This window comes from Hyperolius riggenbachi, chromosome 1 (assembly GCF_040937935.1).
Source record: "Hyperolius riggenbachi isolate aHypRig1 chromosome 1, aHypRig1.pri, whole genome shotgun sequence".
Taxonomy (NCBI): domain Eukaryota; kingdom Metazoa; phylum Chordata; class Amphibia; order Anura; family Hyperoliidae; genus Hyperolius; species Hyperolius riggenbachi.
The window spans coordinates 581,583,419-581,610,031 of NC_090646.1; the positions used below are offsets into that span (position 1 = coordinate 581,583,419).

General features: G+C 43.9%; 1 protein-coding gene across 1 annotated transcript in view; it reads left to right on the plus strand.

Moving 5' to 3' along the window:
• The window catches only part of MCCC2 (methylcrotonyl-CoA carboxylase subunit 2), a 95,909-nt gene that overhangs the window by 19,049 nt on the left and 50,247 nt on the right, over window positions 1-26,613 (plus strand). The window contains exons 5-8 of the mRNA XM_068248214.1: window positions 7,110-7,237; window positions 9,556-9,668; window positions 10,473-10,586; window positions 21,452-21,516. Of these exons, the coding sequence (XP_068104315.1) occupies window positions 7,110-7,237; window positions 9,556-9,668; window positions 10,473-10,586; window positions 21,452-21,516 (420 nt within the window). The remainder of the gene's footprint in view (window positions 1-7,109; window positions 7,238-9,555; window positions 9,669-10,472; window positions 10,587-21,451; window positions 21,517-26,613) is intronic.

Below are 26,613 nucleotides of genomic sequence, written 5' to 3' on the forward strand. Positions count from 1 at the left end.
GGGTGTGAAGTATTCCCATGTGGAATGGGACATAAGTCTGCTCGCCGTCCGCCAAACCCTGGAGGCTTGCGTCAGGATAGTGTTGGGGCACGTTTGGAGGGTGAGGGTACCTTTTAGTAGTGCAAACGGGAGATTGTTTGCAAGATCGGTGGAGGAGAATCCCAGCAGGTCCGGGGATTGTAAAGACTCAGTTACAAACCAGTGGGCCATCTGTTCTAGCTGGGAAGCTATATAGTACAGAAAAGGGGATGGCAGCGATACTCCCCCTAACGAGGTGGGACATTGTAGTATGACATGCTTAAGTTTGGCACGTGATTTGTTCCATATAATGGATAGTATCAGGGATCTGAGTTTGTTAAAGAATCCCATGGGAATATGTACGGGTGAATTGTGTAGAATATAGAGAATTTTGGGCATTAGGACCATTTTGACCAAGTTTACTCGGCCCATAACTGAGGTAATTTTGTCCACGCAGATAGTTTCTGCTGCGTAAGTGGGAGTAGTTGGGCTACATTATCTTCGTAGTACTTAGATGCTGAAGTGTGAACCACTACACCTAGATACTTAAAGGATTTTACAACTTGGAAGAGGGCAGGGCAGCGAGGAGGCCGAGATTTCCAAACTGTCCAGAGACAGAATAGCTGATTTGCTCCAGTTTATTGATAGACCTGAGTATTCACCCATTTCATTGATTAAGTCGAAAACGGCGTTAAGGGAAGCATGGGGATCTGCTAGATAAAGGATGGTGTCATCAGCATATTGGCTGATTTTCTCTTCGATAGAGCCAATTTTAAGGCCAATAATCCGGGGGTCAGCTCTGATTTTACAGGCCAAGGGTTCAGCTGAGAGTGCATAAAGTAGAGGGGAAAGAGGGCAGCCTTGTCTGGTACCTCTGCCTATTGGGAAAGGGTCAGAGATATTAGAATTAGTACAAATTTGGGCTCTGGGGTCTGTATAAAGGATTTGTACCCAGCGAATAAAATTGTCTCCAAACCCAAACCTGGAAAGGGTGGCCAGGAGGAAAGGCCATTCAACAGCATCGAAAGCCTTGGCGGCATCAAGTGATACCACCACTCTGCTACCACTGTTAGTGTGGTTAGCTTGTAAATTTGCAAATAGTCGTCTTATATTAATTGAGGTTTTTTTCCCTGGCATAAAGCCCGTCTGATCTCTATGGATAAGAGACAAGATTACTTTGTTTAATCTTGAGGCTAATATTTTGGCGAGAACCTTAACATCGGTTGGAAGCAGAGAGATTGGGCGATATGAATCGCAGAGTAGTGGATCCTTTCCAGGCTTGGGGATGAGCACTATAAGAGCTGTTCGCATGGATGCAGGAAGGAAGCCCTGTTCAAATGCAAAATGAAATGTTTGGAGGAGGGGGGCAGCGATAATTTCAGAAAATCTTTTGAGAACTTCACCAGGAATACCATCTACTCCCGGTGCCTTCTTATTTGGGAGTGAGTGAATGGCAGATTCAAGTTCTTCTAGAGTAATGGGGGCTTCAAGTAGTTCAACTTGGTCGGGAGTTAATCGGGGTAGGGTTATTTCTGATAAGAAAATCTCGGCCTCCTCGCGGGAGAAGAGGGATCTCGGGGTGTATAGATCATGAAAGTATGTGGCAAAGCATTTATTAATAGGGATTAGGCCAGTGACTAAAGAGGAGTTTGTGTCTTTAATACTACTAATGGACCCTGAGGAGGTTCTATTTTTGGCCATTCTAGCCAGAATGGTACCTGTCTTTTCACCCTGTTCATAAAATGTTTGTTTTTGGAAAAAGATTTTGGCCTGGGCCTTTTTCTTCAATACGAGGGTAAGTTGGGTTTGAGCCTTTTTCCAGGCGCTTTCATTCACACCGGTAGGGTCTCCCACATATGTCTGTTCTAGGATAGGAATCTGAGACTGTAGGTCCTGAATATATTTATTTGTTTCTCTTTTGTGATATGAGACAGCACTAATGAGAGGGCCCCTCAGGTATGACTTGAAAGCATTCCAGACAAGTGCCCTGTCCTCAACTTCTCTGTGCGTGTGGAAGTAAACTGTTAATTTGTCTATTAACCAGTCCTCAGAGGTGAACAAGGAGAGCCAGAAGGGGTTAAACTTCCATATAATTTGTGTAGGGGTATTATCCCAAGAAAGAGTCATGCTAATTGGGGAGTGATCAGAGACAATGCGAGGGAGGAATTCAGTGGCCAATATCACCGGGAGCAAATTGCTAGATACAAAAAAGTGATCTAACCTGGAGAGAGTGTTGTGGGAGGCGGAGAAGCATGAAAACTGTCGTACAGTGGGGTGAAAATACCGCCAGGCGTCGACAAGGGACATCTCCTGCATTAAGTGAGCAAAGGGTGTTGCTTTATTAGCTGCGGCAGGGAATCTGTCCATGGCGGGGTTACAGATCATGTTGAAGTCTCCCATCCAGATGTTGGGACATATAGGTAGTGTAGATATAAAATTTAAGCCTTCTTTTAACAATATTGAGGAGTAAGGAGGGGGAATATAGAAGGCAAGTAGTGATATCAGTTTATTATAGAGTAAGCCATGTAGAAAGACATATCTGCCAAGTTGGTCAATTTTAATAGAGTGTGATGTGAAAGGGACGGATTTCCTGACGAGAACAGATACTCCCCTGGAGTATTGGGAAAATTCTGAGTGATATGCTTTGCCCACCCAGTGTCTCTCCATAGTTTTGGATTTGCTACCGGTGATATGTGTCTCGATCAATACAAGTATATCCGGCTTTCTCTTGTTTACATAATTCAAGGCTGTGGAGCGTTTGATAGGGTCATTTAAGCCTCTCACGTTCCAGCATAGTATAGTTAGATTCTTAATGTTTGCTGCCATCTAGTGGGTAAAGTGAACAAGTGGTAACCATAGGAGGACATTGTAAGGAATGCATAGTATTGTATCCGTGGGTACATTGCAGATCGGCATTATAATAAGTGAAAAACAATAAACCTGTGAGGTCAATAACTGGTGTAAAAACACAACTTAACTGAAAATAAAACAATCCCAAATAAACACCCTGCTTCACTGTAACAGCTAAGTGAAGCTTAGACCCTAACATATATCCGTGTAAGATCAAGAGAGCAGACTAGGGCTAAACTAAGCACATCCAATCTACTCACATATGTGAACCGACACGAATAGTAAACACTACAAGATGTAGACAAGTGAGGTGGGGTGGTGGTAGGACGGCGCAGAGCAGAGCCGTCCAGCAAGAAGTAGAATGCAAATAACACATGAAGGCCTATCGACCTCCCAAATGTCGTAGGAGTGTATCCGGGTACACTGAAACCCTGGAGTAAGCAATAGACAAAATCTAGTTTTGAAAAGTTAGGAGTTGTGGGCACATTTGCTGGTAGATAACGTAGGCCAGAGGTGGTTGATTATAAACATAATGCGGGACACTGAAAGTGGCTTCCTTAGCCATGTTCGTGGAGTGATCGAAACAGCAGCAGAGGCCCAGAGTCATAGAGTTCGTAAACAGGTACTACTTGGGGTGCATGCTTCCAGGGTGACTCAGGGAAATAATTAAGTCCCAAGTGCAAAGGTAAAGTAGAAAATTATCTTCCCGTTGAGTTGCAGGGGAAGTGGCAGTCTATTAAGGGATAGTGCAGGCCCAGCGCATCCCGATTGTAAAGGGGGTGACTAAATTCAAGGAGTACAGTACCTTAACGTTGTGGCGAGATGCGCCTAGAGCTCTTGGCGTAGTTGCCCAGCCAAGTGGCGACGTCTTCGGGATCCGTGAAGAAGTGGGACTTGCCGTCAGCTAGAATCCGCAAGCGGGCAGGATATAGCATTGCGTAGTTAAGCTGCTGGTCTCGTAGCTTGCGTTTAATGGCGGCAAATTTGGCTCTTTGCTTCTGCACGTCGTTAGTGAAGTCAGGGTAGAACGAGATTGTGGTATTCTCGTATGAGATGGCGCCCTTTTCCCGCGCGGCCCGGAGGACCGTATCTCGGTCCCGGTAATTTAAAAGTTTAAAAATGAACGTACGAGGGGGTAGTCCCGGTGCAGGGATGTTGGGGGATATTCGGTGGGCCCGCTCCACCACGAAAACATGCGAAAAAGTACCTTCGCCAAAAAGGGATTTCAGCAGGGCCTCTGTGAACTGTTCCGGAGAGTTGCCTTCGGCCTTTTCCGGTAGGCCAACGATCCTAACATTGGAGCGCCTTTGACGATTTTCCTGGTCTTCCTGGCGATCCATGGTGGATTTAACGTTTTTTTGGACTTGGCCCATCTCTCTGTTCCACGGGCGCACCGAATCTTCCAGGTCACTGATGCGCTTTTCGGAATCCGTCACGCGGTCTTTCAAAGCGACCAAGTCTTGCCGCAGGAACGTGACATCCGTTCGTACTGACCCCAGCGTGGTAGTGATGACCGCAAGGGAAGCCTGGCAGTCTGCAATGGCTGAAAGAACTTGTGCCAGGGTGGGGGTAGGTTGTTCAGGCTCCAAAGGTTCAGAGCTCCCCGCCTCAGAGATCGGGGAGTGAGGCTCCTCGGCGCCATCTTGATTCCCTCGACGGAACTTTTCTAGCTTAGCGGCGGCTGTTGATACCCGGGGAGTCGTCATCTCGGTGCCGACAGGTATGGGGAGAAGTTAGTGACTCCAGGGACCAGTTGAGAGAGGTGGAAAGGCCTTCAGGATACCTATAAAGGGTCTGCCAGACGGGAGCTCACTCGACACACGTCCTCACGCCATGAGCTTTCGGCCACGCCCCCCTGCCCATCTGTTGTTAGTCAAAAGACGACATTGGCTGCCTGTCATAAGACCAGACTTTTAATGTGCTGCCGGTTTAGATGGGGCAGCGTTTACCCATTTATTAGCCTCCAGTCCTCATCTATCTTCAGTTATAAGGGGATAAACGTTGCATTGTAAATGCCCCTTCATCTGTTATCAGTGAAGAGGGCAATGGACAACTATTGTAAGCCCCACTTACCCATCTGGTTTCAGTCAGAGGGGACATTAGCTGCTTCCTGGAAGCGCCATCTTCCCATCTATTTTAAGTCAGGAAAACACATTTGCATACACAATTAACATAATCCTGCATCAACTTGAAATTATTTGCATTGACTATTCCTAATCCTAAACCCCTGTCTCCACCGATTGCGAGTCATTGGCCTCAATTCACTAAGCTTTATCGAACGTTTGATAATTTACCTCATGGGTAAAATCTAATTTTGAATTCACTAAGGTGTTATATATTTATTGAATGTTTTATCGATAAAACGATTAAGAAATCTATAACACCTTAGTGAATTCAAAATTGGATTTTACCCATGAGGTAAATTTTCAATCGTTTGATAAAGCTTAGAGAATTGAGGCCATAGTGGACTTCCCACCGAAAGTTTTGCCTTCTCATCTAAAGTTAGTCAAAGTGAGACAATTTCTGCCTATCATTAGCAGCATCTCCCTATGTATTGACAGTCAAAGAGCATGTACTGGACTCTCCTTTGTCAAAGTGGTACAGTCCATCATAAACTTTGCGTATCTATTGTCAGTCTAACACCATTAGTGGCAGTGCTAGTTATAACCATCTGAGGTTGAGCTCTCCTTCATATGCTTGATAAAGCCGGAAAATTGGCAGTCACATCTTGCTTCCCCAGTAGGGATTCAGGGATTGTTGCAAAATCAAGAAATTTTAATTTACAGTTATTTAGAGTCACTTAGGACTTGCATATAACAGTGAATCAGACAACAGGATTGTCTAAGCCTACGTGTTTGGTGAATGTAGAGGCAGACCTCAGCCTTCAAGGAGTCTCTACAGGTCCCAGCACTACCAGTCGCTGGCATTGATCACATTCTGGGACTTACCAATAAATATCACTTAAAGGGACTCCGAGCAGTGCACCTCTCATGGGCACGCCTTTACGATTCCGACCAGTACTGCAAAGTACTTAAATGAATACCTTTCTGTAGCCTGCGCTCTCGTGTTTCATTTGGTGCCTGAATCGCCGTTCTACACCAAATAGTTTTCGTTCGATTTCAATTTAAAAATCGCGGCTGCCATCTTGGCTATGTTATAACTTCCGGGCCACCCCTGTCTTCTCTGTTAGAGAAGTGCATCATTGAATGAAGCAGGAAGAGGAAGTGACACGCATGGCCATTGCAAGAGGCTCCTTCAGAGGGGTCATAGCACGACTTTGTTGGAAGTTGTCTGGCTTAAAGGCATACCCATGAGAGGTGCTCGAAGTCCCTTTAATGCAGGGGTCTCAAACTCGCGGGCCTTTTGCGGCCCTCAATACAATATTTTGTGGCCCGCGCCGGCAAAAGCTTCCTTATAGTTCGCCTCAGTGCTCCCAAGTAATCCGCCGTGTCCCCGCTGCAAAACGAGTAATGCAGAGCCCCAAATCGTCCGGGGGGCAATCCGCCGGCATTTCCTGGAAGGGGCAGAGCTTTCAGCTTCAGCTCTGCCCCTCCTGACGTCAATCGCGGCGCATCGCTGCCTCTGCTCGCCCCTCTCACTCTTCCTTAAAAGAGAAGGGCGGGGAGAGGCGGCGATGCGCCGCGATTGACATCAGGAGGGGCAGAGCTGAATGCCCCTTCCAGGAAATGCCGGCGGATTGCCCCTTGGGTGATTTGGGGGCTCTGCAGCCCTCGTTTTGCGGCGGGGACACGGCGGATTACTTGTAATGGGAGCACTGAAGCGAACTATGAGGTAAAATATGCAAAATACTTCGCTTCAGTGTAAACTCTATTTTGAAATAAAAATCAATGCGAGGGGGGGGGGAGGTTGTCGCTGCTGATTTACTTTTTTTGTGAAATCCCTAATGCGGCTCAGCCTCATCCTGACTTTGCCTCCTGCGGCCCCCAGGTAAATTGAGTTTGAGACCCCTGGTTTAATGCATGGAGTGCTTTTTTGTGGATACCTGGTCTAGCCAAACATGCTGTGAATTCAAGTATCCAAGTAGAAACACGATGAAAAACCTTAAGTGTGGTGGTGGTGGTGGTGGTGGTGGTGGTGGTGGTGGTGGTGGTGGTGATGATGATGATGATGATGATGATGATGATGATGATGATGATGATGATGATGATGATGATGATGATCAGAAACCTAATAAACAATTTTCACTAATTTAACTACTTCATTGCTTGTGTGTCCCACAGAATAGAATGCTTAATTGTAGCCAATGATGCAACAGTGAAAGGTGGCAGCTACTATCCTATCACAGTGAAGAAGCACCTCAGAGCACAAGAAATTGCAATGCAGAATCATCTCCCTTGTGTCTATTTAGGTATGATTTATATATAAAGAATATATGTATTTATAGTATCGTAAAATCAATAATGTAAGGGGCCAACATTTAAAACGTAGTGTTAGTCACGAGCCAAATAGTTTATTAAGATTGAACATTTATTAATAGTCTCAAATAAAGTGACATAACTGTAGGGACCATGGGGGGGGGGGGGCACGCCCTAGATCCTCGCTCTAGATCCTCGCTCTAGATCCTCGCTCTAGATCCTCGCTCTAGATCCTCGCTCCTCACTCCTCCCCTTCCACAAGTGGAGCAGTTTAATATTAACCTGCTCCAGTACTGCTGACAAACACATGCTCTATTCTGCATACCTGTGGCTCTAAATGCATGTCATGTGTTTGTGCAGCTGCTAGGAAGAACAGAAGAGACCCGACACAGTGCTGGGGCAGGGAATTATTACACTGCTCGGCTACTCCACTATGAGGGGAGAGGGTTTCGAGGGGAAGGGTGTGTATGTGTGTTCTACCAGCCACACAGGTGGATTAGGATCCAAGAAGACGATCTTATGCTAATTTCGCTGCAGGGTGCTGAGGGTTGTTGCTGCACCCAGACTCTGACAATATTTCAACCAGAAACGATCATCCTCTGGATGGGAGGGCAATGTACGGTCTATCGCAGGGGCCACATAAAACTGCAAGGAGGGCCGCATTTGTCCCGCGGGCCTTGAGTTTGACACCTGTGAATGAGAGCCTAGGTTCTCAACATGTGGTGCGCGTACCCCAGGGGGTACTCGGACTTGATATACTAACCAAGAATAACAAATTTCGAGTGTTAGAAAATAATTGTTCATTAAACACCAAATTAGTGTTTTAGCTAATTAAAAGCAATAGTATGTGCTTGGTAATTGTTTAGAACGAATTATCATATACTACAATTAAATATATATTTGTCAGGGGGTACTGGTGATAATGTTTTCTATGCTAGGGGGTACTTGGTGAGTACAGGGTTTTAAAAGAGGGACATACCAATAAAATGCTGAGAAACGCTGTGTTAAAGTATGCTACATCTTTAGGTCATCTTTTTCTTCTGCCTGCAGATGCCAGGGGGGACTGTTTGCTATTTACTGATGCTGCTTTGAGTACAACCTCTGGCTGACTGTAAATAAAGGATACCTGAGGTGACATGTGGCATGATGAGATAGACATATGTATGTACAGTGCCAAGCACACAAATAAGTATGCTGTGTTACTTTTTCTTTCTTTCTCTGCCCTCACTGATAAGAAATTCCCCTTTTTATCTCTTTCTCGCTCTCAGAAGCCATTTTCTGCTAGGAAAGTGTTTTTATATTTGAAATTTCTCATCAGTGAGGGTTACACTGTAGTCACTTCCTGCCTGAGTCAGGACTGAGTCAGCTACTTACATACGTTCTGGGTCACCATGAGCTTGCTGGTTAGTCTGTGCCTCTCGGATTTACAAGCCCTACTCCATAGAGCCAAATTAATCCATGCCATGCACTGATGAGGATCAAACAATCCGAAACAGCCTGTATGCATGTTGGATTATTATGGCTCTGTACACATTAACAAGCTGACACATCATTGCATTCCAGCGGTTCTGGAGGTGTGTTTAGCTTCTAAGGGTACAATGGTTAATTTGCATATATTCAGCAGTGGTGCCTGGGAGACATCTCGAGCTCACTCTAACCTGAATTATCGCAAATTCTTTCTGTTTTAGGAAAGCAAACTTTTGTTTTTCTTAACATCTTAGTAAGGGGGCTTTTAGGACCATTGTAGTCCCTTACACACCCCAATGAGTTCTGGGTCACCATGAGCTTGCTGGTTAGTCTCTACTTACATACCTGATATTTAACTCTCAGACTGAGAAAGAAAAAAAAGGAACACATCATAGTTATTTGTGTACTAGGCATTGTACATACACATGTCTATCTCATCATGTCACTTCGGGTATCCTTTAGGAGGCTATATAAAAATTGTTAACAAAAGAGGCTAACAAATGATTTACACTGATTAAGGCGGGGTAGAGATGACACTCATAAAGCATCTGTACTTCAGAATTTCAAGATGTAATGCAAATAAAGTTTAATAATAAACCGCTATTTTATTTCAGCCTGACCACACTGAAAGCAGTAATGGTCTACTTCTCAGATATCCTATATAGGAGAGTGGAGGCAGGCAGCCTAGTAGAGATAATGCTTGTGTTCCTTTCGAGGCTGTAATACTATCATGCTTTGAAAGATCTATAGCACACAGTATATCAGCAGCTTTCTATGAAAGTCTATGTAAATGCATTGTTACCGTTCATGTTTCAATGCTGACATTGTAAAATTACAATTACAGTGGATTCTGGTGGAGCAAACCTACCTCGGCAAGCTGAAGTATTTCCAGACAGAGATCATTTTGGTAGAATATTCTTCAACCAGGCAAGAATGTCGTCACAAGGGATTGCTCAGGTAATTCTACATGATCTTCAGCAGCATCAGATGATTCTTTTAGTCAAAGTACATGATATTGGGCTGCTGGCTTTGGTAAATGAAAAGCAATTTCTTTTTGAAGGAGAAATAAGAGTATCTAAATTAAAAATTACACTTTGCTTTAAACCTAATAATTTGCCATGATATATTAAATCACACACAATATAGTGAATTATTTTCTCACCCCCCAAGGTCTATATTCCACATACTGTCTTGAAATCCATGCCCCCTGTTTGAAATCAAGCCCTGGCAATGGTTTTTCTTTTTTATCCATGGTTACAAAGGATGCTGGGGGATTAATGTCCCAACTCCCCCATGTCCTGCTCCAAACCCACACTCACTGTGAAAAGAGATGTAATCTGACCCAGACAGGCAGACATCTGGGATAAGAGTTATAACATGCTGTTTCAGAGGTTTCATGCTGTTTCTGCCGGCAGCAGATCGATGGCCCATAGTTGCATTGGATCTAATGGTCCAATAATGCATTTAGATCGATTTCCAATAGATTTCAGAATGAAATCTATTGGAAATGTGTTCCTAGTGTGTGGCACACATCAGATCGATTCCTGTCAGATTCGACTTGGTCGAATCTGCAGCTGATGGTCGAATCTGCTGCAAATCTATAAGCATATGGCCATATTTACGAAGGGCATTTTTGCTGAGCCTGACGTTTGCTTGTATGAAAGAAGAGTTAATAGTTAATTACCATTACCTTATTGTTTTATGCTGTCTGACGCCACCCTGCGTGTTTTGAAATCTGACTTGCATGAAAATGATTTACAGATAGCTGTGGTGATGGGTTCCTGTACCGCCGGAGGAGCGTATGTCCCAGCCATGGCTGATGAGAGCATCATCGTTAGAAAACAAGGAACTATTTTCTTGGGAGGACCTCCACTGGTGAGTAACCATTTTTCCTGAACAAAACTCCAGAAGCCTTTCCTGCCTAAGGATGATTATTATTATTATTATTATTATTGATTTATAAAGTGCCAACATATTCCATGGAGCTGTACAAAGTAAGAAACAAACTTGGGGTACATAATAATACAGACAATGTTGTACACCATAAATATATACGAAAAATTGGCAAGATAAGCTGTGTGCTAGTTTCAAGTGTGTGATTGAGATATTACTTATGCGGGAATGATTAGCAGGACTGCCAGGCAGCTGGTATTGTTTAAAATTAACCTGTAACTTATAAAAAAAAAAAAAGATACTTTATATAAAGTTATATAAATGCAAAAAAATACTTGGGGCCTCTGAGCCCTAAGGATGCTTCTCCCGTCCTCCTCAGCAAGCCGCATCTAGCAACGAGACCCCTGAACAGGCAATAACAATAATAACACTACCAGTTACCTGCCTGTGCAGCCGCACTAACAGATTCTTGCTCAAGCTCCATAGGAAATAGCCGAGCCGGATCGGTTACGCTCCGCTGCGCAGGAGAAGATGGATCATGCCTGCACAGTAGAGTGGACCCGATCGGGCTCGGTTATTTAATGCGTGCAAGCGAACTTTCGGGCCATGGGAGGCCTACACACGGCACCCCTGTTGAGATGCAAAGTATTTTGCCTGGGCCAGCTCCTGCAGGATACAGCAGTGAGGTAGTTTAAGACCTAGGACATTCTGGCAAGCGGATGCAATATGCATTTGCCATGCCCCTTTAATTTTGTCAGACATTTTGGCAGCCAGTATATGTCTGGTGATTCCACACCTCATTAATTTTTTTTTGAATGGGAGAACTTTCGGGGTCCCACTGCTGGATCACCACATGCTGAGGACAGCGGATTCTCAGGGGAACTTTTCTCTTTTCAGGTTCATTTTAAAAGGAAATAAATATGGCAGCCTTCACGCACCTCTCACTTCAGGTTTGCTTTAAGTTTTAAGTAATAGAAGATGTAGAACTTGGATTGATGTGATTTGGGAAATGTGTTTACAAGTTCCCAAATAGAATGTCGTTTTGAACAGCCCATTAAAGTGTGACTGTCGGGCATAAAATAAAAAATCTTTAATTCTTTCTTTTTATCTGGTAAACAAGTAATGAGGATGCTAACCAGGCAATCCAAATTTTTAAATCACTATTACTTTTTTGTTGATAAATGATCATTCCCCGGTTTACCTGACTCTTATCTGGTACATTGCCGCACAAAGGAAGTTGCAGGGCATTCTGGGTTGTTTTTTGGGGGTTTTTTTTGCTTCTTTACTTTCCTCTCACACTTAACTAATGCAGCCTGATTGGCTGAAGCCTCTTACCCTCTGGTTTTCCCCTCCCACATCTCTGTTCCTCTCCGATTGCCCAATATTTCTCATGCTGAGACAATGCACTTTCTATTGCAGAGCTGGGTGGGAGTGCATTGAAGACTGGGAGGAGGGCGGGCAATACATACGCAATCAAGCAGAGGAGAGTAAGGGAGGAATTACATCAGCATTGGCTTCATGATGGACACAGTTAAAATGGAGAATCTTAAGAAGGATTTTCTTTTTTTTTTTTTTTTTCTACTAAAGAAAAATAACTCAAATCAAAATGTGGACAGTGCAATACGTATGTTATGTAAGTAGAGCAAGTATTTATCTACTTATATATGTGGGGGGTTTCTCTGAGATAGTACGGCTGACCGCTCCTCTTTAACAGGTATAAAGAGGCAGTGCAGCTCCTAGATGTGATGTGAACTTTTTGTTTTTCCTTCTGACTTTCTTAGTGAGGCCCGTCATGGACATGGAGGTCCCACCGGTGTTAAGCAGACCTTTCTGCTAAGGCGTAAACGCTAGCAGAGTAATGAGATCTGCATTAAGCTAAACAGATCTATAGCTGTCTCCGCAATGATAAATACGCAAAAGCCACATTGATTTCTCTTTCTTCTCACATTTATTTTCAAGTGATAATTAAGCTCCATTATCACCCCCTTCTCCCGGGTGCGTGTGGCACAGCTCTGTGCTCTGGGGAATAGGAGGGCTCAGTAAACCACCTGCCCATCGATTCCTTCATTGAGTTCAATTAAACATGCAGAAAGAGGACCATCAATATGAAGCACTAATGAGGCCTGAAGGAATGCCTTGCGCTCACAGGCACTCTTATGTAGGATGTGTGCCGACAGAGCCACCTACTTGCTGGAGGCCGACCATTTATTGGCATTGGTGTTAACATATATTGGTTGGAAGAGATTTAATGTACTGTATAAGGAACTCTTCCTGATTTATACACAAAAAGGAATAGGACACCTTGCATGATGTTCATGTACTTTTACAATCTTAAAGGACAACTGACATGAGAAGAATATGGAGGTTTCCATATTTATTCCCTTTTAAACCATACCGGTTGCCTGGCAGCCCTGCTGATCTATTTGGCTGCAGTAGTGTGTGAATAACCCCAGAAACAAGCATACAGCTAATCTTGTCAGATCTGACAATAATGTCAGAAACCCCTGATCTGCTGCATGCTTGTTTAGGGTCTATGGCTGAAAGTATTAAAGGCAGAGGATCAGCAGGATAGCCAGGCAACTGGTATTGTTTAAAAGGAAATAAATATGGCAGCCCCCACTTCAGTTATCCCTTAAATGACTCTTCTGATCCATAAAATATATGCCCATAGATTCTTGTGCAATTGCGCTGAGCTGAAAGTCAGACACGTGAACGGAAAACAAGCAAGTCTGAAAGCTCCTTAGCCCAGCCAATGCTTTCAGTTAACTCAGGAACTACTTTGTTGTCCCTGTGCTTATTGTGAAGGTGGGGGGAAGGGTTAGGTGGTAGGAGGTCATGCAGACGATGGCATGTTCAGGTTATGCAGACCATGGCGTGTTCAGGTCGTGCAGACGATGGCACGTTAAGGTTGTGCAGAGCGTGGCGTGTTCAGGTCGTGCAGAGCGTGGCGTGTTCAGGTCGTGCAGAGCGTGGCGTGTTCAGGTCGTGCAGAGCGTGGCGTGTTCAGGTCGTGCAGAGCGTGGCGTGTTCAGGTCGTGCAGAGCGTGGCGTGTTCAGGTCGTGCAGAGCGTGGCGTGTTCAGGTCGTGCAGAGCGTGGCGTGTTCAGGTCGTGCAGAGCGTGGCGTGTTCAGGTCGTGCAGAGCGTGGCGTGTTCAGGTCGTGCAGAGCGGGGCGTGTTCAGGTGGTGCAGAGCGCGGCGTGTTCAGGTGGTGCAGAGCGGGGCGTGTTCAGGTGGTGCACAGCGCGGCGTGTTCAGGTGGTGCAGAGCGCGGCGTGTTCAGGTGGTGCAGAGCGCGGCATGTTCAGGTGGTGCAGAGCGCGGCGTGTTCAGGTGGTGCAGAGCGCGGCGTGTTCAGGTGGTGCAGAGCGCGGCGTGTTCAGGTGGTGCAGAGCGCGGCGTGTTCAGGTGGTGCAGAGCGCGGCGTGTTCAGGTGGTGCAGAGCGCGGCGTGTTCAGGTGGTGCAGAGCGCGGCGTGTTCAGGTGGTGCAGAGCGCGGCGTGTTCAGGTGATGCAGAGCGCGGCGTGTTCAGGTGGTGCAGACCATGGCATGTTCAGTCTCCTGCTTGTTTTCAGGCAGAGGGTACCTAGCTGCGGATCTCTGTAATTCTTATGAATTTTAAAATCTTTTGCAGACATCAAACCAACAAACGTTGATACTGGTGATACCTTTAATGACTAACTGTACATGCGTGGGTTATTGCAATAAACCATGCATAGTTAGTCAGTAATGGTATCACTGGAATCAACGCTTGTTGGTTTGATGTCTGCATTTCTGCTCCTCGACTAACACCAGACCGCACTTCACTGCTAAAAGACGTTTCAAAACTTTTTTTTTGTAAGTGCATAGATTTCTCTCAGTGATCACTCCTATTGCTTCCTACAGTTGCACTTTAACAAATAGTTTAGTTTGACTTGTATGTACTCCTGACAGTAGCATTGTTGTATGACAATCCTATGAGTTTTCCATATTCGATACAAGATATCTGCATCTCACACTGTCCTGATTCACTGAGTCATTTGGCCGTGTTTCCACATTGTATGTTTGTGTCAGCATTGTATGGGAAGTCCGCATGATGTGTTTTTAATTTGCAGCAGTATAGGTGCCCATACACTATACTATTTTTCTCCACCAAGTTCAATCACTATGATCGAATCTGCCAAGGATCAATGCCCCAATATGGCTGCCTGATCATAATTTTGATCTACTTTGGACCAAAATCTACTGACATAATAGATTGAAAAGGTCGGGGGGGGGTTTACTGTTGAAAGGGAGCGTGGTATGTGGTGGTATGTATGTGACTGAGCATGGATGGTACATCTGGAAACACTTGCCTTACTTGAAATTTGTGCCTGTAAAAGACTTTGCTGACACAGTAATGCTGGGTACACACTATGAGATTTTCTGACAGATTTACTGTCAGATCGATTTTTATCCAACATGTCCGATCTGATTTCCGATCAATTTCTGACTGTTTTCCAGTCACTTTTATAGGAAATTGATCAGAAAATGATCAGAAATCAGATCGGACATGTTGGGAATAATCGATCTGACAGTAAATCGACCATAAAATCTCATAGTGTGTACCCAGCATTAGATCTCCCTGTCTCTTGTTGCTATGTTCAGTCTTGCCATTGTGTATGTTTGTTTGCACTGAATTGTCATATTTACCGTTAGTCATTTTAATTCCCTTTAGACTTGGTACACACCATGCAATTTTCACTTTAGATCCTGCTTTCGATCAAGAAAATAATCAGATCTGGAAAAAAATATACAGCCTGCTTATTATCAGTGACCAATCCCAAACTCAAACTCAAAATCCGAAAGCAGAATGGACAAGCTGGAAAATATTGATTCTGACTATTGCTCCTTATATATGTCCTTTTTGATTCAATAGTTGATTGGATAAATTAACAGAAATCTGATTGAAATGTGAAACCATCACTTACCGTACGTTGTATGCTAGCTTTAGTCTTCATCTGATCAATGTCAGATCTGAATATCAATCTAATCACGCACTCGAATATGATCTGAAGTGTAAATTGGATATTGTGTTTCAGGCTTAACACTGCCTATTCAGTTTGGTTTCAGGATTGTGTTTTAACCGACAGTATGTGTTGGCTTGTTAGTAATTAGCACCTGTTTGGTATAATTGTTTAATTGTGCACTGGACCAGATGCCTGAAATATCCCAATCTGTGTATATCGAGATCTGGTGCTGGTGTGATTGCATTATATTATTGTGTAAAATTTTAAATACAATTATATAAAATGTGCATTTTTCCCCCTGCACTAAGTTGCTCCTATGTTGCTGTCACCTACAGTAGACAGTATAAATCTGACGGATTTTTGACTTGCCCATCTCCTCATGGTAAATTGCACTGTGAATGACTTAAAGGGACCCTGAGCAGTGGATTAAAATGAAATTGGTAGTTACCTGGGGCCTCCTCCAGCCCACCGTAGCCCGGCATTCTCTTGGCTTCTCTTCGGGTCCCGCTGGCGGCTCCTTTACCGGCGACTTTCGGGCGGAGTGTCGGCCCAACACTTCCTGGACCGGGATGCTCCGCATCTTCATCCCAGCCGGCGTAACAGTCCTGCGCATGCGCGGTTTTCTGACTCTGAATCGCGGATTTGCACGACTGTCACGCCGGCCACCGTGATGATCCCTTTAAAGGGAACCTTAATCGAGAGTGATAGGGATGTTTCCTTTTAAACAATACCAGTTGCCTGGTAGCCCTGCTGATCTTTTTGGCTGCAGCAGTGGTTGAATCACATGCCTGAAACAAGCATGCAGCTAATCCAGTCTGACTTCAGTCAGAGCGCCTGATCTGCATGCTTGTTCAGGGGCTGTGGCTAAAAGTATTAGAGACACAGGATCTGCAGGAGAGTCAGGCAACTGGTATTCTTTTAAAAGGAAAAATCCATATCCTTCTCAGTTTAGGTTCTCTGTAATGCCTATGTAGCTGTCACAGCAGGTATTACTAACATGATAGTTGTGGAAACTCTTACCAGCAGCTTTTATACTAGTCAATCTCCTTACAGAGGATTCTCATGGTTTACTGTTTGCTTTTCAAAAGCACTCCTTTGCTTTAACCTATACAGATGCCGTCTGGCCTCTCTTCTTAGGCTTGGTTCACACCTAAATCTGTACGTTTCTGGGCCGGTCCAGTCCTGCTCTGTCCTGTCAGTTTTACATTAGTTTTCTATCAGTTTAATCTGACTGAACCTGGAAATGTACACCTCTTATGCCTGACCACGCCCATAGAAACGCATACAGAACCTTTACAAGACTGACTGATGCCAACTGTCAAATACTGACACAACAGGACTGAACGACTTTTTATGTGTGAACCCAGCCTTTGTGCATTATTCTGGCAGTTGAACTGTTCCACTTTCAGTAGTTCATTTAAAAATAAAAGAATCCTTGAGAATCCCACATGAAGAAATGTTCTAGTCCAAAACCTGTGACGAAGGGCCTTTTTTCACTACCCTGCGATTTGCGATTTGATTCTGATCGCAAATCGCAAGGTACATTAAACGAATGGAAACTGCAGCAGCAATTTCCATTAGTGCGATCCGATTGCGATGCGATTTTAGTCAAAACGCGATCGTCCTGCCGCGTTTTGGATGCGATTGAGCTTTACTATACTGAGTATAGTAGCTCAATCGCAAACGCAATCGCATGGTGGAAATTGAAACGCGATTAATTGCGATCGCATTTCATAGTGGAAAAGAGCCCTAAAGCCTGGTACACATATCCAATTTTGATTGGCCAATCAATGACCAATTCTACCAACTCAGTGTAGGATTAGAGCTTACCTACACAATCTGTTCATAGTACTCAAAATCTGCTGGCACTCATGCTACATGGAGGTGGTAAATTGGCCAATCGAAATTGAAGGTGTGCACCTGGTTTTAGAGTTAACTGGTTGCCGACCGCGTCAGCTCCGCTCCGCCATCAGATCGCTGCTAGGAGACTGTTAGACGGCGACGCTGTCTATTTACTCTTTACTATTTATTACTCCCCCTGGGGGGAGACAGAAGCAATCCGCTGTCATAGGTTGAAGCCTATGACAGCCCACCATGCTGATTGGCTGGCGGGGGTAGGGAGGGATGTAAAAATATATAAAAATTAACAAAAAGTATTAGTAAAATAAACAAATATTTGTTAAAAATAAACATTGGGGAAGCTAGCACAGCTCACCAACACATAGCTCTGTTGGTGGGCAAAAAAAAGGAGGGGGTAATCACTTGTGTGCTGAGTTGTATGGCCCTGCAGCAAGGCCTTAAAGCTGCAGTGGCCTATTTAGATAAAAATGGCCTGGTCTTTAGGGGGATTTAAGCCTGTGGTCCTTAAGTAGTTAAAGAGCCGTCAGATTATTATACTGCATCTGCCGTAAGGGACCGCTACGTTGGAAGTAAACCATTTATAGCACGCTCACTCTGGGACAAATACAGTATATGTACATGTGTATTTTATAGTTTGCAGTTTTTCATAAACATGCCCCTTTAAAAATGATGTATCCGGTTTCTTGCTGTAGTAGCAGCTGCCTTTACTGTGAACTTTTTAATTTAAGATACTGCTTCTATTACTGATGCCACTTCCACACCTGGGAACTCCGTGCAGGTTACTCTTTAAAGACTCTCTTTTTTCGAAGGTCTTGGTACTTACTACCTTTATTATTAGATACCACTGTGCTACCTTTATTATTAGATACGACTGTACTACCTTTATTATTAGATACCATTGTACTACCTTTATTATTAGATACAGTGGAGGAAATAATTATTTGACCCCTCACTGATTTTGTAAGTTTGTCCAATGACAAAGAAATGAAAAGTCTCAGAACAGTATCATTTCAATGGTAGGTTTATTTTAACAGTGGCAGATAGCACATCCAAAAGGAAAATCGAAAAAATAACCTGAAATAAAAGATAGCAACTGATTTGCATTTCATTGAGTGAAATAAGTTTTTGAACCCCTACCAACCATTAACCTCCTTGCCGGTTATCCCGAGCTCAGCTCGGGGTAACCTGCGCAGGAGGATATCTCAGGCCCCGCTGGGCCGATTTGCATAATTTTTTTCCCTACACGCAGCTAGCACTTTGCTAGCTGCGTGTAGGTCGCGATCGCCGCTGATTCGCCGCTACCCGCCGCGCCGAGCCGCCCCCCCCGCCCCAGACCCCTGCGCAGCCTGGCCAATCAGTGCCAGGCAGCGCTAAGGGGCGGATCGGAGTTCCCTCTGACGTCACGACGTCTATGACGTCGGTGACGTCATCCCGCCCGGTCGCCATGGCGACCGGGGAAGCCCTGCAGGAAATCCCGTTCTCAACGGGATTCCCTGCATACTCTGATCGCCGAAGACGATCGGAGTGGGTGGGGGGATGCCGCCGCTTAGCGGCTATCATGTAGCGAGCCCTGGGCTCGCTACATGATTTAAAAAATAAAAAAATTTAAAAAAAGTGCGGCGCTGCCTCCTTGCCAGATTTTTTAGACCGGCAAGGAGGTTGAGTTCTGGCTCCCACAGAGTGGTTAGACACGTCTACTCAATTAGTCACCCTCATTAAGCACACCTGTCTTAACTAGTCACCTGTATAAAAGACACCTGTCCACAGAATCAATCAATCAAGCAGACTCCAAACTCTCCAACATGGGAAAGACCAAAGAGCTGTCCAAGGATGTCAGAGACAAAATTGTAGACCTGCACAAGGCTGGAATGGGCTACAAAACCATTAGCAAGAAGCTGGGAGAGAAGGTGACAACTGTTGGTGCGATTGTTCGAAAATGGAAGAAGCACAAAATGACCATCAATCGACCTCGCTCTGGGGCTCCACGCAAGATCTCACCTCGTGGGGTGTCAATGGTTCTGAGAAAGGTGAAAAAGCATCCTAGAACTACATGGGAGGAGTTAGTGAATGACCTCAAATTAGTAGGGACCACAGTCACCAAGAAAACCATTGGAAACACATTACACCGCAATGGATTAAAATCCTGCAGGGCTCGCAAGGTTCCCCTGCTCAAGAAGGCACATGTGCAGGCCCGTCTGAAGTTTGCCAATGAACACCTGAATGATTCTGTGAGTGACTGGGAGAAGGTGCTGTGGTCTGATGAGACCAAAATAGAGCTCTTTGGCATTAACTCAACTCGCTGTGTTTGGAGGAAGAAAAATGCTGCCTATGACCCCCAAAACACCGTCCACACCGTCAAGCATGGGGGTGGAAACATTTTGCTTTGGGGGTGTTTTTCTGCTAAGGGCACAGGACAACTTAATCGCATTAAGGGGAAAATGGACGGAGCCATGTATCATGAAATCCTGAACAACAACCTCCTTCCCTCTGCCAGGAAACTGAAAATGGGTCGTGGATGGGTGTTCCAGCACGACAATGACCCAAAACATACAGCAAAGGCAACAAAGGAGTGGCTCAAGAAGAAGCACATTAAGGTCATGGAGTGGCCTAGTCAGCCTCCGGACCTTAATCCAATAGAAAACCTATGGAGGGAGCTCAAGCTCAGAGTTGCACAGAGACAGCCTCGAAACCTTAGGGATTTAGAGATGATCTGCAAAGAGGAGTGGACCAACATTCCTCCTAAAATGTGTGCAAACTTGGTCATCAATTACAAGAAACGTTTGACCTCTGTGCTTGCAAACAAGGGTTTTTCCACTAAGTATTAAGTCTTTCATTGTTAGAGGGTTCAAAAACTTATTTCACTCAATGAAATGCAAATCAGTAGCTATCTTTTATTTAAGGTTATTTTTTCGATTTTCCTTTTGATGTGCTATCTGCCACTGTTAAAATAAACCTACCATTGAAATGATACTGTTCTGAGACTTCATTTCTTTGTCATTGGACAAACTTACAAAATCAGTGAGGGGTCAAATAATTATTTCCTCCACTGTACCACTGTGCTACCTTTATTATTAGATACGACTGTACTACATTTATTATTAGATACGACTGTACTACCTTTATTATTAGATACGACTGTACTACCTTTATTATTAGATACGACTGTACTACTGTTATCATTAGATACGACTGTACTACCTTTATTATTAGATACCACTGTAATACCTTTATTATTAGATACGACTGTACTACCTTTATTATTAGATACCACTGTACTACCTTTATTATTAGATACGGCTGTACTACCTTTATTATTAGATACGGCTGTACTACCTTTATTATTAGATACCACTGTACTACCTTTATTATTAGATACCACTGTAATACCTTTATTATTAGATACGGCTGTACTACCTTTATTATTAGATACCACTGTACTACCTTTATTATTAGATACGACTGTACTACCTTTATTATTAGATACCACTGTAATACCTTTATTAGATACCACTGTAATACCTTTATTATTAGATACCACTGTACTACCTTTATTATTAGATACCACTGTAATACCTTTATTATTAGATACGGCTGTACTACCTTTATTATTAGATACCACTGTACTACCTTTATTATTAGATACCACTGTAATACCTTTATTATTAGATACGGCTGTACTACCTTTATTATTAGATACCACTGTACTACCTTTATTATTAGATATGACTGTACATTGTATTTGTGTATTCTTTGTATGTCAGATGTGTGTCCTCTGAGTTAATTCTGTGCTTTGTAAGGTTTTCCAATCCATTTTTATCTCAAGGACTTCTTGGTCACTCTATTGATGAGCATGTCACCACTTGGATAGATTATTAATAAGATTCTAGTTGCATTTGTATTATTTTTAGGTTCACATGTATGAATGCAGCATTCTTTACCACCAGGGAAACATGAGACTATATTAGCGTAACAGTGCTTTGCCTTTATTGGTTTTATTAGGTGAAGGCTGCTACTGGGGAACAAGTGTCTGCTGAGGATTTAGGAGGGGCTGATCTACACTGCAGGTAAGAGCAATTAGGAATATACTGCATACCCTGCTCTTAGGAATTTGCCATTAAAGTGGACCTGAACTCCTGCACAGGACAGAAGGAAAACATAGAAATGCACCCTGTATGTATTCTTAGCCGCTGCCGGCCAATCAGTGCCAGGCAGCGCTGAGGGGTGGATCGGGACACCCTTAGACGTCCATGACGTTGGTGACGTCATCCCGCCCCGTCTCCATGGCGACGGGGGAAGCCCTTCAGGAAATCCCGTTCTTTAAACGGGATTTCCTGATCGAAGCGGGCGGGGGGCCCTAGGCTCGCTACATGATTTAAAAAAAAAATACATTTTAAAATAGTGCTGCGCTGCCCCCTGGCGGTTTCTAATAGACCGCCAGGGGGGTTAAAGGATATTATGCTGTTGCTCGTCTCTTAGAGCAGAGAGGAAGTTCTGAGTTCATGTCCACATTAAAGAGGCACTGTAGTGACAAACAGTAGAATGCAATAAATGATTCAGGATACCCACTTTTACAGTATTCTCCTGGTTTCAGGAGCAGAAACACTTCCTGTATATTTGTATGTAATCCCACCCTTCCAGTGATGTCACAACCTAGGCTGATTAGCTATGTAGATCTTTCCTTCCAGAGCATTTTATATTGGCTTTGGAACTTTCAGTAAAGCTTTGAACACATATGTGATAACTGTCGGCTGAAACTGCCAATAATGACCATTTCAGATGACAGTCATTGGGCTAAATTCACTACAGGGTGATAACGCTTATCACGGCTGTGATAAGTGCTTTTGCGCGCAATTTCAAGCGCAGTATCACGTGATCACTGCACACAGCACATCACTCGATCTGCTTGAAAATTTGCGTGTGATCACTGTAGCACCATTGCTGTATTCAGTACCAACTCTATCATGTGAAAAGTGCGCTTATCGCGTGAAACGCAGTGCCGTACATGTGATGAAAAATTATCATGCGAACGCTAAACTTTTCACGCACAACACGCGCGCACGAGAAGCTTTAACACATAACTGTGTTATCACACTTTAGTGAATGGAGCCCATTGTATGTACAGCGGCAGATGATCAAATTGCTCGGACATTGGGGGCTGTTACTGATCCAACCTGCTGGATCTTTAACGACCCCCGATGCCCGACCAATATTGATCACAATGCTATTTCCACTCCCCGCAAACTGAAGTTGCTCTGTCGCCCGCAAATCGTTGTCCCTCCACCCCCCTCCATAGCAACAGAACTCATGGCTATCCTCAAGGCTGGGGATGTGTTTGTACAGCATCCAAATTGTCCCCGAGGGATCGTTTCCCGATGCACAATGGGCGACACTTCTACATGTGTGTACGGAGCTTTACCAAACATTCCTCAGAGCTGCACCTGACAGGACTTAAGATGTTACCACCTGTGATAAATGTCTGTTGGGCCCCCACTTACACAGAACTCTATCCTGATCGGGGCAACATTCATTGCACGTGAGTTCCCAGCTGCAAGGTGGCCACACAAGATACAATAAAATGATTCAATTTTACTGCAATTTGATAAATTCTAAAGCTTTTTTTTTTTTTTTTTTTCATTCAACTGAAAAATCCGATCGGATTTCCAGTTATTTCTTTTTTTTATTTTTATCGATCTGGAAAGCTTGAAATTTTTCTTCAATTTTTCTACAGATTGTATGGTATGTGATTGTCAATTTATGAATATACACACCCTAGCAATTTTCTCAATTTCCAATCATTTTTATCATAATTGGGGAAAAATTGAACATGTGTGTGTGGTACATTGGTCATATTTTTGAAATGTTACAATCGGTCAAAAAAATAGATTACAATTCTTAAATTGAACAGATATTAAAAACATTGTACGGTGTGTGTGGCCACCTTAACAGACATATACTGCAGATATATCTTGTAGCAGAGCGTATTGTGTAGAGCTGGTGAAAGCTGACTTTGCATTTTATTAAAAATTGCTTTATTCATCTTCTAACGTAAGCAGAAATGCTTTCTGATTGTCTCACTGTCTTCAGGAGAGTTTGCAGTGTCAGAGAAGGGTTTGTTTACATTCCTCACTTGATACAATTAAGTAAACACAAGATAATCTTATCTCCAGTTCAGATGCGTCCAGCTTTCCTGGCAGGGAGCTTCTAAGTCCTGTGTTTAACCCTTTGAATGCTGTTCTAGTAAAAAAAAAATGGTGGTTGTATATAATATCCTGTAAATAATCTGTTAGAGCAAAGAAGAAATGCTGGGTCAAGCTATAAAAAAAGCAGAGCTAATGACCCTTTGAACTTTCCTGCAGTAAAACAACCAAGTAACAGTGAGAGTCAGGTTGAGATAAGGTTTAAGTGCTTCAAAAAACAGGACTGTCTGACCCAAGTTGGGGTCGAAGAACTCAGAGAATCTCTCTTGCATAGATAACTGAAATTTCTGTACTGGAAATCCATATGAGACTCTTTTCTTTGCTACTAATGTTGTGTATCTTAGCTGTACTACACATACAATTCATTATCCCATAGCTTATTTTTGCTTTAAAGGGAACCTTAACTGAGAGGGATATGGATGTTTCCTCTTAAACAATACCAGTTGCCTGTCACTCCTGCTGATCTCTTTGGCTGCAGTGGTGGCTGAATCACACACCTGAAACAAGCATGCAGCTAATTCAGTCTGACTTCAGTCAGAGCACCTGATCTGCATGCTTGTTGAGGGGCTGTGGCTAAAAGTATTAGACACAGGATCAGCAGGGGAGTCAGGCAACTGGTATTATTTTTAAAGGAAAAATCCAGATCCTTCTCAGTTTAGGTTCCCTTTAAGGCCTCTTTCACAGTGCGACGTTAAAGCCACACGTTAAAACAACATTTAAGGCAGAATAACTCACTGCAATGTAAAATCAATGCCCCATTCACAGTGCACACGTTGTGTTGGTGACTAACTCTGCACGTTAAAGAGAATCTGTAACGTCAAAACGTCCCCTGGGGGGTACTCACCTCGGGTGGGGGAAGTCTCCGGATCCTAATGAGGCTTCCCACGCCGTCCTCCGTCCCTCGGGTCTCGCTGCAGCCCTCCGTACAGCGGCGACGTAAATATTTACCTTCCCGGCTCCTGCGCAGGCGCTCTGGTGGCTGTCGGCTCCGAAGTAGGCGGAAATACCAGATCACCGTCGGGTCTGCTCTACTGCGCAGGCGCAAGTTTCCGGCGCCTGCGCAGTAGAGCGGACCCGACTGAGATCAGGTATTTCCGTCTATTTCCGAGCCGAAAGCAGCCACAGCGCCCCCGCTGGAGCCAGCAAAGGTAAATATTGAATTGACAGTCGGGTCTGTCGCCGGCTGTTTGGAGGGCTGCAGCGAGACCTCCGTGGGATAGAGGACGGCGTGGGAAGCCTCATTAGGATCCGGAGGCTTCCCCTCACCCGAGGTGAGTACCCCCCAGGGGATGTTTCTGATGTTACAGAGTCTCTTTAAGTGAAAGTACTGCATGATGTGCGTTATACACATTATTAGCTGCATTGGACTGTTTGCACATGCTCAGTAATGACTTGGAAGCATACTTTTTATTGCCTGTATGCTCTACTGTATGCAACCATAATGGGGCATTAAGTTGCGTTGCGACTTTTGTGGGGCATTGCGTTGTAATTTTTGCTGCGACTTTGTCGCATCAAAACGCACCGTCCTACTGTGAAAGAGGCCTAACAGTAGTCATTTGGACTGAGGCCACACACTGTAACTGTTGGCCTATTGGTTAGATGCACCATGCAGCACTGTACAGCCGGGTTTATTCTTATGCTGGAGGTGGTGAATTCACCGCGTCGCCCTGAATGAGCTTCATTAGTCAGCTGTCGTCACCAGTAAATTGAATTCTACATTTCCCCAGAGCAAGGTGAATCATGCAGCGCTGTGTGAAGGTGTTACAGAGTAGGTGGCTGTCTGATCAGAATTAATGTGTGACCAAAGACCAGGCACACAGCTGCTGTTTTTCTAATTATCATCACATAGACCAGCATGCAGGACAGGACAAGTGTCACATGAGTATTCATGAAAATAGAATAAAAACAGATACTGAGCATTACGTCCAGTATGCAGAGTGAGAAAAGTGATTCTAAACCGCAGGATGGTTTTGTTGTGCAGTTAAAGCCTGCGTGGTTACAAGGTGACATGTTAGCGAAAGGAGTGGCATAGCTAAGGAGCGGAGGGCCCCGGTGTGAGTTTTGCATGGGGCCCCCCAAGCACGCTATGCATAGCAATTGATACGGCGCACCAAAACCTGCCAAGGACAACTACAGTGTCAGAGGTGCAAGAAGGGGATGGGGAACAGTTTGTTAATGGTTACCACTATTCTAAGCATCTATAGAAGTGATTATTACCAGTGCAGGGTATTATTCTGAAACTGTTGCATGTCTCTGATGACCCAACTACTATCCAGCTGCTGAGTAGGGATGGTCAGTGAGTTGCAGTAATTCCGAGTTGATGTAGGCGTATGCTAATTTTGTATGCAAATTTATGCAGCTTGAAAGTGGTCCAAGGTGGGGTGCAATTGGTCTACTTTCAAGCGACATACATTTCCACATAACGTTTTGCAGGATACTACATGAACTATTTGCATGTCATTGACATCCCCACTGCAGAGCCAAAACTCTGAATGGTATGGATAAAAGGGCATGACTGCTGCTGGTATTACTAGTCTTTGGGAAACCATTTGGACTGTTCATTATGGCTACTAAAGATAATCAGTAAGATGCAAATAATTCCAAGTTGGTGCAAAATTATGCACCTAGGGCTTTATTCGCAAAACTTCTCATAAATGACCTTTTTTTTAATCACCTAATTTAATACAAATACCTTTCAGACATTTACAAGCAAAATAATCACTCAAAGTCAGTTGTTCCTGATTAACTTAATTTAAACATTACTTTTCTTACCTTAATTATATTATATTTCTGCTCTTTGGGAACTTAAGAAAGTAACATAGATAAGGTGAAAAAGCTTTCCGAATCATGCCCTATGGCCTATGTGAATGCAAAGTTGTGTACAGTAGCTTGAAAATGGACCAAGTTGCAAGCGCTGTTGAAACAGCACAGGAGACTTGGACGCAGCCGGCGCCACCATATGCC